This window comes from Crocuta crocuta, unplaced genomic scaffold (genome assembly GCF_008692635.1).
Source record: "Crocuta crocuta isolate KB4526 unplaced genomic scaffold, BGI_CrCroc_1.0 scaffold143, whole genome shotgun sequence".
In the NCBI taxonomy this organism is placed as follows: domain Eukaryota; kingdom Metazoa; phylum Chordata; class Mammalia; order Carnivora; family Hyaenidae; genus Crocuta; species Crocuta crocuta.
This window is the reverse complement of record NW_027529175.1, coordinates 1,473,117-1,486,726: the sequence shown is the minus strand read 5'-3', so window position 1 is coordinate 1,486,726 and position 13,610 is coordinate 1,473,117. Positions and strand designations below refer to the sequence as shown.

Genomic DNA, 13,610 nt, shown 5'->3' with positions numbered 1-13,610 from the left:
GGAGAGGAAACAAATGAGTATTTATGAAAGATGAATTTAATGCAAATTCTAAAAAGTCACATGCTTGTATAGCTTGGCATAAGACTCACATCTATAATAAATATCGTCCTTCAGGTAGCAGCTGCTTAGGAAAATGAAAGCAGTCATCTGTGTGTTTGCTTGGTGAGGAGACAAATATAGCAAGTCCCCAATGTACAGAATAGCTGTGTTCCAGATTTATCCTTAGCATTTTGAATATATTTTTCTCATGGATGTTAAGTTTATTTATAGGTGCTTACGGTCATACATGAATTAACAAGTTCAGGGCTTATACTATGCCAGGCTCTATGCTGAGTTTCCACCCTGGTACACAAAAAAAATATTTGACACATCAGATAGGTCCCATATTAGTCCCTTTTTTTCTTTTTCAGTAATTTTTAGTACTATATGAATACATTTTTTTTCAAGTGTTAATTACAACAGTGGTTAAGGCTGAACTCTGGAGCCACACTGCCAATGTTCAGATACAGATTCTGCCACTTGCAAAGTGTGTAACTTTAGGAAAGTTACAAAACTTCTTGGTATTTTTTTCCTCATGTATAAAATAGAGAGAATACTTACCTCATCAGGTTGTTGTGAGGATTAAATGTTTTTGTTTTTGGTTGTCAATTCACATAATATGAAATTAACCATTTTAAAGTATACAGTTCAGGGGTGCCTCGCTGGCTCGGTCCAAGAAGCATGCGACTCTTGATCTCAAGGTCGTGAGTTAAAAACCCATATCGGGTGTAGAAATTACGAAAAAACAAACTTTAAAGCGTACATTTCAGCAGTAGTTAGTACATTCAGTGTTGTGCAACTGCTACCTCTTTATCATTCCAAAACGTTTTGAATAGATAAACAAAATGTAGTATATATACACAATTGACTATTACTCAGCCATAAAAAAGAATGAAGTACTGATATATGCTCCAAGATGGATAAACCTTGAAAACATTATGCGACATGAAAGAAGCCGTACACAAGAGGTCGCATTTTGCAGGAATGTTTTTATATGAAATATCAGAATAGATACACCAGTAGAAATAGAATGCAGATTAGTGGTTGTCAGGGCTGAGTGAAGGGGGAAATAGAACATGCCTGCTTTTCTTTTGAGGTGATGAAAATATTTTGGATATTTGATATTTGATTAGAGGACGTGGTTGCATAACATTGTGAATATACTAAATGTCACTGAATGGTATACTTTTAAGTGTTTTTGGTTTTTTGTTTGTTTTGTGAGAGCATGAGGAGGGGAGGGGCAGAGAGGGAGACAGGATACAAAGCGGGCTCTGTGCTGACAGCAGTGAGCCCGATGTGGGGCTCAAACTCACCAACCATGAATCATGACCTGAGCCAAAGTTGGACGCTCAACCAAGCCATCCAGGCACCCCTGAATGGCATACTTTTAAATGGTTAATTTATGTTATGGGAATTCCACTTCAACTCAAAGGCGATAATAAAGCCACTTTATCAATTAGACTGACAGAAAATTCTTAGGCGACCAAAGCCAGAGTCTGCCTAATCCTGTGGGTTTCTACTCTTCTTTCCGGCTCCAGTGGATTTCCCTTACTTTCCTGTGAGCTCAGCTAAGCATTTAAAGGATGTTTCTTGTATTTTTTTATGTTATGTAATGGTACTAGGTATTTTGCAGCATGGTGTCTAGGCTACTATATTGCTGGAAATGGAAGCCCTCATTTCACCCTTAAATTTTTAACTCTCACATTTAAACTTAGCTTTTCTAACAAAACCAGAATAAATGTGCGTGTCTGTGTCTGTGTCTTCTCCTTAAATAGGGAAAACTGGTAAGCTTTTCATTTCCTCCCTATTCCACACCCCTTGCCTTTGCCTATGCATGCTTACTGCTGCTGGTCTCCAGGGATTGTGAAGAAAAGGTGGCATTGTCTTCCTGCAAGGTATGACAATGGCAAGCTTTCCGGGCTCAGAGTTTTTCCTAGTTTTCCCCATTCTGAGTGTCCCTATTCGCCTTAGGCAAGTCCAGGTCCCCACCTTCACAGGTAAACCCCCTGAGACTGAGACACCTGACTTCAGTTGTTAGGGTAGCCAACGAATCAACCAGAAAGACATCCCCAGAGCTCCCTTCTGCTTCCCAGTCCTCATTCCCACCGTTTGTAGTAATCTTGTCGTATTAGTTTTCTATTGCTGCTGTAACAAATTACCACAGGTTGAGTGGTTTAAAATAACACAGATTTTATTATCTGTAAGGTCCACAGGTCAGAAGTCTGATGCAGATCTCACTGGGCTAGAATCAATGGTGTCTGAAGGGCTGTGTTTTATAATGGAGGCTGTAGGGGAGAATCCATTTCCTTGCCTTTTCTGGCTTCTAGAGGCACTTGTATTCCTTGGTTAGTGGCCCCTTTGTCCATCTTAAAGCCATCAGTAGTGGTTGAGCCCACACATCGCCTCACCCCCACTTACTCTTCTAGCTCCCCCTTCTACTTTTAAGGACCCTTGTGATTACGTTAGACCCACTCACATAATCCAGAATAATCTCCTATTTTAAGGTCAGTGATCAGCAACCTGCCATGGAGTATAATGTGTTCACAGGTGCTGAGGATTAAGCTGTGGACCTCTTTCAGGGGGCTCTTATTCTGCTTACCACACCTGTCTTCTGTGTATTTTGTCTGTGAGTTCTCTCAAACAACCTCACTCTGCTATCCTTTTAATTTCTGGTGCAACAATCACACCCCTCTTTGTTTTTCTACACAACACTTTTATATATAAACCTTTTCTGTCATTAGTGATTAAAATGGGGAGGAGGCAATGCTGGATTTTCAGTTCACCATCTTGCTCTAGTCTTTCCAGCACTATTACATTTTAAAAAGTTATTTAGTTTTACTAAATTTGAACTAGATTTACTAGATTTGAACTTTTTATATTAGTCCCCGAGGAAGTAATAGACTATGGAGCTCTTTGGACAGACTGTTCTCTCTATCTTGGTATAAGATGTACTTCCCTTTAAGATTTCAAGGTAGATAGGCAAGGGTTTCTAAAGTTAGGAACCTTTGGGTGTATGTTTAAAGCTGGTAAGGAAGAGGAATGGAGATGGCCCAGTTGTTTGAAAAAGTTTCCAGGACTTTTCTGCCTGAGATGCCCCACTTATGCAATACCTGGCATGGACATGTCGTACTATGAGATAGGGGGAAAAATCCCACAGCCTTAATAACCTTATTAAACATTGTCCAGCTTTACAGTCCTCATTTTTCTTGGAAATTGCCTGTAACGTGAGCAGGCATCCCAGAAGCATCTCTATGAACTATACGCCTTTGTGAGTCCACTGTTCCTTGAGACATCAAATATTATCTAGTCCTTACTAGAAAAGAACATTTATGTTGGAGTCATCAAAAAAGCACAAATAACTGAAGCACAAATAATGAATAAATATTTCATTAATCTATGTTATACAAAGAGAGAGTGAATATTCTTACAATCCGGTAGAGGAGACATATAAACAAGTGCCGTGGGAACATAGAGCATGAACAACATAGAATAATGTAACCTGATGGGCAAGGGGTGGTAGCATTCAGTCTGGGTTTTGAAGAATACTAATAGGACAATACAATGTTCTCCCTTGTCAAATGGCCTGACCTATTTAAATAGCTAAGTGATCTGGCAAATGTTTCTTCTTCTTCTCTATAAAACTGACCTAATTTCCAGTTGTTATCATGACTAAAATATTGTACATAACCATTATTAGATCAGTAGCTCAAAACTGATCTTTTGCCTGAGAACATATACCAGTGGGCCTGGGTTGAGAACCATAAACCCACCTGGAGATTTCATCTGTATAATTTCACCCCTAACTGTTTGCTTATGGTTTTTATCTGTGATAAGATTTTATGAATGGAAAGACTGGTTGCTGGCTTCTTTCCCTGATAATTTTTGTCTTTGTGTTACTCTGGATGAATTATTTGTAGACTATCGAACCGAGATTGTCCCTATTTTGTTTAAAACACAAGCAAATAAAGCTGTTAGAAGGAACAATACGATTTTTATACCTCTTTTACCTTGTAAATATATTGACTAAGCTAAGAGACAAGAAGTATGTATCTATTTTATTACTGGATATTTTGGTTTGTAAGGTTATCAGAGAGAATAGGAGCAGCAACTAACCTATAAAAGGTTTTAAAAAATCCATTTATCTGCTATCTTTTTTGTGTGTCTTAGATTGCAAATCCCTCAGTTTTCCTCTCCAAGGGCCCACTTCATTTTCTTTTTCAGTATGAGAGAAAAAGATTTCTTCTGGAAAATTAAATACTTTTTTTTTTTTAATGTTTTTATTTATTTCTAGGAGAGAGAGAGAGACAGCACTAGCAGGGGAGGGTCAGTGAGAGAGGGAGCCACAGACAGAAGCAGGCTCCAGGCTCTGAGCTGGCAGTCAGCACAGAGCCCGACGCGGGGCTCGAACCCACAAACCGCGAGATCATGACCTAAGCGAAAGTCGGACGCTTAACCGACTAAGCCACCCAGGCGCCCCGAAAATTAAATACTTCTGTTTAAGTATAGAACTTGAACAGTCATAATCCCAATATTATATATGTCTGTTCACTGAAAATCTAATTTGACCCCCCATTAATAATGAACTTTCGTTCATTTAAAAGTTGTGGTTCTTTATTTTTGTGAAACTGTAATGACTAAAGTCTTTTCAAACTTTTCAGGGAAGTGTCACAGCGATGACCGTTTTCTTTCCCTTGGATACAGCTCGACTCCGACTTCAAGGTGAGTATCTTTTGTAGGTATCATATTCTTCTTGTTTGGTGTCAGGAAACAAACATATTTCTCCAGTAACGTAAGGATATCTGTTTTGTTAGAGATCTACCCTTGTCCCTTTCCACTGACTTTCAATACTGATCAGCAGTTCTGTTTCCTCATTAACCGAGAGGCAGGCGTTCATAAATGAGTCATAGCCTCAGGCACTCTAATCTGAGAGAACCCAGGTGGGCTTGCTTTAGTAATTTTGAATCATTACAATTCTTTCCAGTAAATAATATGACTTTTTTTTTTAAAGATTTTTTTTAAAAAAAAAAATCTCTACTCCCAATATGGGACTCAAACTTACAACCCCAGGATCAAGTATCACATGCTCTACCAGCTGAGCCAGCCAGGAGCCCCACCAATATGACTTTCTAAAGGCAGAATGTGGAGAGTTTTTGCTGGGGATGGATCTTCTCAAAAGAGAACAGAATAAATAGGAAACACATTGAAGCCAAACACCCACTGTCGCTGCTAAATTGGGCGTGTAGTCCTAGTTTGCCTTTTTTGCATTATTGGACTGTGCAACTCTCTATAATTTCTGCTTGTTTTCTCCTCAGTACTTTCCAACTTGAAATTATAAACCTGTGCCAGAACTTATGTGAAGAAATAAGAGTAAGATTAGCTTTGAATAAGCTAATTCCTATGATAAAACATTTCATGGGTATTATTTTACATTAATTTTAGAGTTTTGTGATAGGTAATAATTTCATATGACCCAAAAGCCAAAATCTATAAAACGATACACAGCATGATGGAAAATCTCACTCTAATCTGCCCCTTTCTTTCCCCCTATTCTCTCCCCTGCAGATAATGTCTTTATTAATCTCTCAAATAGTCTCGCAGAGTTTTGATAGGAGTAACAAGCAAATAATATATAGGGACACCTGGGTGACTCAGTCGGGCTGAGTGTCTGACTTCGGCTCGGGTCATGATCTCGCAGTTCTTGAGTTTGAGCCCCACGTTGGTCACGCTGTTGTCCGTCTGTCAATGCAGAGCCCACGTCGGATCCTCTGTCCTCCTCTCTGCCCCTCCCCCACTTGCATGCTCCCAAAAATAAATAAATATTTTTAAAAATAATATATATGTATTCTTAATTTTCTCCCTTTCTTACAGAGAAAGCATTTTTGCCACTGTTCTGCACCTTACATTTTTCACTTAACAGCATATTTTGAATGCCTTCCAAATCAACGCTTTGGGAGCTCCTTCATCCTTCTGGCTGTAGAGTGTTCCATAGGGTGGATGCTCCATAACCTGTGTACCCTTCCCCCTTCTAGATTCTCAGGTGGTTTCTTCTCTTTGGTAGAACAGACTTGTTCATATGCTGCTTTGTTTCTGAAAGATCGATGGGATAAACTCCCAGAAATGAGATTGCTGGATCAAAGAGTTAATGTAAACCTGTTTATAATTTTTTTTTACAATCAATGCATTTGTCTTTTATTTTTATTTCTTTATTTTAAATGTATTTTCAAGTTAGCTAACATACAGTGTATACAGTATGCTCTTGGCTTTGGGAATAGATTCCTGTGATTCATCACTTACATAGGACACCCAGTGCTCATCCCAAAAAGTGCCTTTCTCAACGCCTATCACCGATTCCCACCCCCATAATGGTTTTTTTAATGTTTGTTTATTTTTGAGAGAGACAGAGTGTTAGCGGGGGAGGGGCAGAGAGAAAAGGAAGACACAGATTCCGAAGCAGGCTCCAGGGTCTGAGCTAGCTGTCAGCACAGAGGCCAGTGTGGGGCTCAAACTCAAGAACTATGAGATCATGACCTGAGCTGAAGTCAGACACTTAACAGACTGAGCCACCCAGGCGCCCTGGTTCTCATCCTTTTGAGACCTTTTAGTTTTTAGATTAGGAAACCAAGCACAAGCCTAAAACTTTGAAAACTTGAGTTTTAATCCTGGCTCTGCTGCCAACTGCATGTGTCCTTCACAGCTTTTGTGCCTGTAGCCTCTTCTCTAACAGGGAGATCATAATTTATTTCCACTCTACTTTCTAAGATGTTAAGATAAAAATGAGACTATGTAACTTTGAAAAAAAAAAAACAAGAAAGCCTTATGAAATAGAAGATCTCCTGTCACATCTTTTGCTTTGGAAATGAGGTGTGGAATTAAAATGCTTCATGATTCATGAATACCAGATGGAACCCAAAGGACCCACAGCTGGGATTGAGCACATGGGGCAAGGAGGATTGTTCCGTTGTGAGGCAAGCTAAGGAGCTCAAATAGGGCAGGAGACTGCTTCGGTGAGGTAGATAGCATTTCAGTGAAACTTGCTGATGTTGGAGATCGTAATCCACAGAAGATATAGTTTAAACATGTATTCTTTCATCTTACAGTTGATGAGAAAAGAAAGTCCAAAACTACACACATGGTGCTCCTGGAGATCATTAAGGAAGAAGGCCTGTGAGTACCCCCTTGCTCGTCCTCGTTAGAACGGGCAGCCCGTGCGGAGATTGCCAGGCCTCTGGCGTACCTGCACTGACTGGCTCTCTTCCCGTTCGCATTGCCTTACAGTAGTTGTCAATGTGCAGTTGGCCGACTTGTAAGTACATAATCGTTTTCACCTCCTTGAAGTTCGGTGGTTGGCCATCTTGATTCTTGATCATAGAGTCTTCCATGAAACCAGTGCTTTATGGGTTTTTTTTTTTTTTTACAGCGAGCCAAAGAAGGTAATAGTTTAGTTCATTCCTATCAGATGTATTCAGATTATGTACTTCTTTTGTTTTTTTTTAACTTTTTATTTTGAAATAATTTTAAATTCACAAAAGGTTATGGAACTTAAAATAGTACAAAGAACATCCGTATATTCTTAATGCCGACCCACTTATTATTACACTTTTTCCCATTTATTTTACCATCCAGTCTCATATTCTCTCCCCTCTCTTCTTTATTACACACACACACCTCACACAAACTTCTTTCAGATTTAATTACACACCATACATCAAAGCTTTTACCCCATCACATTGACATTTTTAAGGAATATAGCTCCCCTCCTTTTTTTTTTTTAATAAAATGCTTCTCGTTTTAACTTTTCCTCACGTTTCTTTATGATTAGATTGAGGCTCTGCATTCTTGGCCAGAATAATGCATAGGTAATATCATGTCCTTAAGATACCACATCTGGAGTCACCTATGATCCACCTGGCCATCATTGCTTAATTATGGTTTCTCAGATTCAGGTCAGCCACTGAATAATTTTTCGTCTCTTGCAACTAGAAGCAGTCTATGAAGAGAAACTTCATTTAGTATCAGTATTAAACTCAGAAATTCCTGCTTTTTCAGTGGTTTATAATTGATTACTCTATGATATTATTTTGGTGTTCAAATTGTCCCAGGTGTGGCTAGTGGGAGCCCTTCAGCCTGGTTTCTGTGCCCTTATAACAAGCCCCGCACCACTTCTTTTTTTTTTACACTTGCTATCTATATTTACTTCATTTTATTTTATTTTTTTATGTCTTTTATTTTGAGAGACAGAGACAGAGAGCAAGTGGGGGAGGGGCAGAGAGAGAGGGAGACACAGAATCTGAAGCAGGCTCCATGGAGGCTCTGAGCTGTCAGCACAGAGCCCGACGCGGGGCTTGAACCCCCAGACTGTGAGATCATGACCTGAGCCGAAGTCGGATGCTTAACTGACTGAGCCACCCAGGCACCCCTTTACTTCATTTTAAATGCTGTTACTCTATAATAAAATGTGGGTGATGCCATATTTACTAATAGCCATGGAGAAATTGTAATTCTACATGGTAACTTACTAAAGGAAATCAGTAAAATCAGTCATTGGAAGTGTATTGTTTCTTTGGCATCATTAATGGTAGGAAAGATGTCTTGGTGTGAATATCTTTCAGAATATGAAATATATGTACAGTTTGGAGTGTGTTGTAATAGAGGAGTGAACTTTGAGAATATGTGAATGATCAGCGTTTCCTGGGGCTTTACCAATTTACTGGCTTTTATCCATCGTCTTTACTTTGCTTATTGTGTTTTTCCTCTAGCCTGGCACCATATCGAGGGTGGTTTCCAGTTATCTCCAGTCTGTGCTGCTCCAATTTTGTTTATTTCTACACTTTTAATAGTCTCAAGGCAGTCTGGGTCAAAGGTCAACGTTCTACTACTGGAAAAGATTTAGTAGTTGGATTTGTTGCAGGTAACAAAGTTTTCTGAGTATAAAATTTTTTATATTGTAATATTTATCTTATGGTTCATATATTCTGTAGGAGTTTAATATAAAGTAATGCTACAAAGAATGTAATTCGTTTTCTGACTTGGCTGTGTGTGTGTGTGTGATAAAATACATAACGTAATTTACCGTTTTAACAATTTTTAGGTGTATACTTCAGTAGTAAGTTCATTTACATTATTGTGAAACAGATCTTTTTTTTTTTAACGTTTTATTTATTTTTGAGACAGAGAGAGACAGAGCATGAGAGGGGGAAGGACAGAGAGGCAGGGAGATACAGAATCTGAAGCGGGCTCCAGACTCTGAGCTGTCAGCACAGAATCCGATGCGGGGCTTGAATCCACAAACATGAGATCATGACCTGAGCAGAAGTCAGAGGCTTAACCGGCTGAGCCACCCAGGTGCCCTCAGATCTTCAAACTCCATAACCATTAGACAGCAAACTCTCCCTTCCTCCCTTCCCCTCCCCCTGATAATCACCATTCTGCTTTCTGTTTCTATGAATCTGACTACTTGAGATGCCTCATATAACTAGAATCATACAGTATTTGTCTTTTTGTGACTGGCTTATTTCACTCAGCATAATGCCGTCAAAGTTCAATCATGTTGTAGGATTTCTTTTTCTTTTTTTTTAAGGCTTTTTTTAAATTCATTTGTATGTATTTTGTTTATCCATTCATCTATTGATGGACATTTAAGTTGTTTCTCCCTCTTGGCCACTGTGAATAGTTGTTGCTACAAACATGGGTTGTGCAGGTAAATCTCTTCCGGTCCCTGCTTTCAGGTTTTTTTGGATATATACCCAGAAGTGAGATTGCTGGATCATATGGTAGATTGTTGGGTTTTTTTTTATTTTGTGAGGAACCACCATACTGTTTCCCACTGTGTCATATAATCCCAGCAGCAGTGCACAGTTGTTTTAAGCTCTCCACGTCCTCACCACCTCTTGTTATTTTGTGGGTGTTTTTGTTTTGATAGTAGCCATCCTGATGATAGCCATCCTGATAGTGAGGCGATATTTCACTGTGGTTTGATTTGCATTTCTCTGATAAGTAGTGATGTTGAGCATCTTTTCATATGCTTCTTGGCCATTTGTATGTCATCTTTGGGGAAATGTCTATTCAAGCCCTTTGCCCATTTTTTTAAAAAATCAAGTTATTTTTTGTTGTTGTTGAGCTGTAGATTTTTTTCTTATTTTTTATTATAGAAAGTGAGAAAGAAAGAGCACGTGAGCGGGAGGGAGAGAGGGGCAGAGGGAGAGAAAAACCATACATATATGGTCTTTAATCTATTTAGAGTTAACTTTTGTGTGTGGTGGAAGATACAGGTCCAATTTCATTCTTTTGTACATGGATATCCAGATACCCAGTTTTCCTAATACCATAGATGAGACCGTCCTTTCCCATTTAAATAGTCTTGACATCCTTGTGGAAGATTGTTGACCAATTACACGAAGATTTATTTCTGAGCTGACTTGGCTTATTTTGTCTTTTTTTTTTTTAAGTTTGTTTATTTATTTATTTTGAGAGATCAGGTGCCCCCTCTAAATAAATAAACTTAAATAAATAAATAAATGATTTAATCGAAAAACAGTTACCTGGGGGTGCCTGGGTAGCTCAGCCGGTTAAGCATCCGACTTCACATCAGGTCATGATCTTGCGGCTGGTGGATTCAAGCCCCATGCTGGGCTCTGTGCTGACAGCTTGGAGCCCGAAGCCTGCTTCAGATTCTGTGTCTCCCTTTCTCTCTGCCCCTCCCCTGCTTGCGCATGCACTCTGTCTCTCTCTCTCAAAAATGAATAAACATTAAAAAAATTTTTTTTAAAGAAAAAAAAGAAAAACAGTTACCAGGCTAGGAGTATTCATGTCTCCTAAGTTTTCCTCTTTACCTGTATGTAACGACGGATGTTTTATGGCTTGGTCTCTGAGCCTTTCTTCCGCATAATACTCTCATTTTGGTCTTAAGTTGATTTTTATCTAATTAACTTTCACTTGTACCAGCTTTTTTTTAAATTGAGATAATTGACATATAATATTTTATTAGTTTCAGGTGTACAACATAATGATTTGATATTTGTATATCACCATAGTAATTCTAGTAAACATCTGTCACCACACAGTTAATTTTTTTCCTTGTGGTAAGAACTTTTCTTCTTTCTTTTAAGATTTTAAGTAATCTCTACACCCAGCATGGGACTCAGACCAAGAGTCACATGCTCGGGGTGCCTAGGTGACTCAGTTGGTTATGTGTCTGATTCTTGATTTTGGCTCAGGTTATGATCTCACGGTTCATGAGATGAAGCCTCTCTGCCTCTCTTGCTGCTCCTCCCCTGTTCACTCATGCCTTCTCTCTCTCAAAATAAATAAACATTAAAAAAAAAAAAGAGTCACATGCTCCACTGACTGCGCCAGCCAGGTGCCCTGTGGTGAGAACTTTTAAGATCTACTCTCTTAGTAACTTTCAAATACACAATACACTATTATTAACTGTAGTCATTATGCTGTGCCTTACATCCCCATGACTTACTTATTTTATAACTGAAAGTCTGTACCTTTTGACCCCCTACCAGATTAAGGTTTTTTTATATATTTTTATTTATTTCTTTAATATTTTTATTTATTTCTAGGAGAGAGAGAGAGACAGCGTGAGCAGGGGAGGGTCAGAGAGAGAGGGAGATACAGACTCCGAAATAGGCTCCAGGCTCTGAGCTGGCAATCAGCACAGAGCCCGACACGGGGCTCGAACCCATGAACTGCGAGATCATGACCTAAGCGAAAGTCAGACGCTTAACCAACTAAGCCACCCAGGAGCCCCCAGATTAAGTTTTACATAAAGAGTATAACACACAGGATTTCATTCTCTGCGGAAATGAATACTTGTAGGTAACAGAAGACATGAACAGACATTTCTCCAAAGAAGACATACACATGGCTAACAGACACATGAAGAAATGCTCAATGTCACTCATTAATCAAGGAAATAAGAATCAAAACCACGATGAGATACCACCTCACACCTCTCAGAATGGCTAAAATTAATTCAGGAAACAACAAATGTTGGCAAAGATGTGGAGAAAGGGGAACCCTCTTTACACTGTTGATGGGAACGCAAACTAATGCACCCACTCTGGGAAACAGTGTGAAGTTTCCTCTGAAAGTTAAAGATAGAACTACCCTATGACCCAGCAATTGCACTACTAAGTATTTATCCAAAGGATACGAAAATACTGATTTGAAGGAGCACATGCACCCCAATGTTGATAGCAGCACTTATCAACAATAGCCAAATTGTGGAAAGAGCCCAAATGTCCATCAACAGATGAATGGATAAAGAAAAAAATATATATATATATATTCCATATATATATATGAAATATTACTCAGCCATCAAAAAGAATGAAATTTTACCATTTGCAGTGATGTAGATGGAACTAGAGTGTTTATGCCAAGCAAAATAAGCCAGTCAGAGAAAGAAAAATAGCATATTATTTCACTCATATGTAGAGTTTAAGAAACAAAACAGAGAACATAGGGGAAGGGGAGGAAAAATAAAATATGATGAAAATAGAGATGGATGCAAACCGTAAGAGACTCTTAACTATGGAAAACAAACAGAGAGTTGCTGGAGGGAAAGTGGGTGGGGGGATAAGCTAAATGGGTTATGGCCATTAAGGAGGACACTTGTTATCATGAGCACTGGGTGTTATACGTAAGTCATGAATCACAAAATTCTACTCCAATATACTACACTATATGTTAACTAACTTGAACCTAAATAAAATTTTGGAAGAGAAAAAAAAAGAAAATGTGCCCATTTGCACAAAGTGGCTTGCGATCCAGTAAATGCAATGCCTTAAAAAAATAAAAATTTTTAAATTTTTAAAAAATGAATAATTGCAGGTAAGTAACTCAGGATAGAAACCTAGGAGTCATTATAGCAAGTGCTCTCTCACCCTTCACATTTGTTTGGTCATCGGGAACTCTCAGTCTCAACCAAGAGCACACTATATACACTGTATGTTAGCTAAATTGATAATAAGTTTTATATATATAGAAAGGAACCATCAGTCTCAGGGATACCTGGCTGACTCAGTCAGTAGATCATGTGACTCTTGGTCTTGGGGTCATGAGTTCAAGCCCCATGTTGGACATAGAGATTACTTTAAGAAATAAAAAAGAACCATCATCACTCTGTCTCCTAAGTATCTCTAGAATCCATTCCCTCTTTTCCATATCTATAGCCATTTCCCAAAATCAAGTACCATCATCTCTCACCTGGACCATTGTTCTATGCTATTCTTGCCTCTGAGGTCTTCCTCACTGACTGACTTTGCATAATCCTGCCCAGTTAACCTTTCTGGAAGAATAGTTTTCTAACAGTGTCATAACTCAAAGAACTCAAGTTTGAGATTTGTTCACTTGGGAAAAAAAATCAGAATAGATCCTAGGGTATCCTATACAGAAGGAATCTTCCTTTTTATGCAATTGCAACAGATGACAATCTAGTATTATTTTTAATACTTGAGACCAAGTATTTGTAATGTCTTGATTTTTTTTAATGTTTATTTATTTATTTTGAGAGAGAGTGTGCATGAGCGGGGGTTGGGGGGGGGGGGGAGGGAAGAGGGCGG

General features: G+C 38.7%; 1 protein-coding gene across 1 annotated transcript in view; it reads left to right on the top strand.

Annotated features, from left to right (window-relative positions):
• SLC25A17 (solute carrier family 25 member 17) overlaps positions 1-13,610 on the top strand; it is a 46,230-nt gene that overhangs the window by 21,090 nt on the left and 11,530 nt on the right. Inside the window, exons 2-4 of the mRNA XM_077757848.1 lie at positions 4,698-4,758; positions 7,137-7,203; positions 8,796-8,947. Of these exons, the coding sequence (XP_077613974.1) occupies positions 4,698-4,758; positions 7,137-7,203; positions 8,796-8,947 (280 nt within the window). The remainder of the gene's footprint in view (positions 1-4,697; positions 4,759-7,136; positions 7,204-8,795; positions 8,948-13,610) is intronic.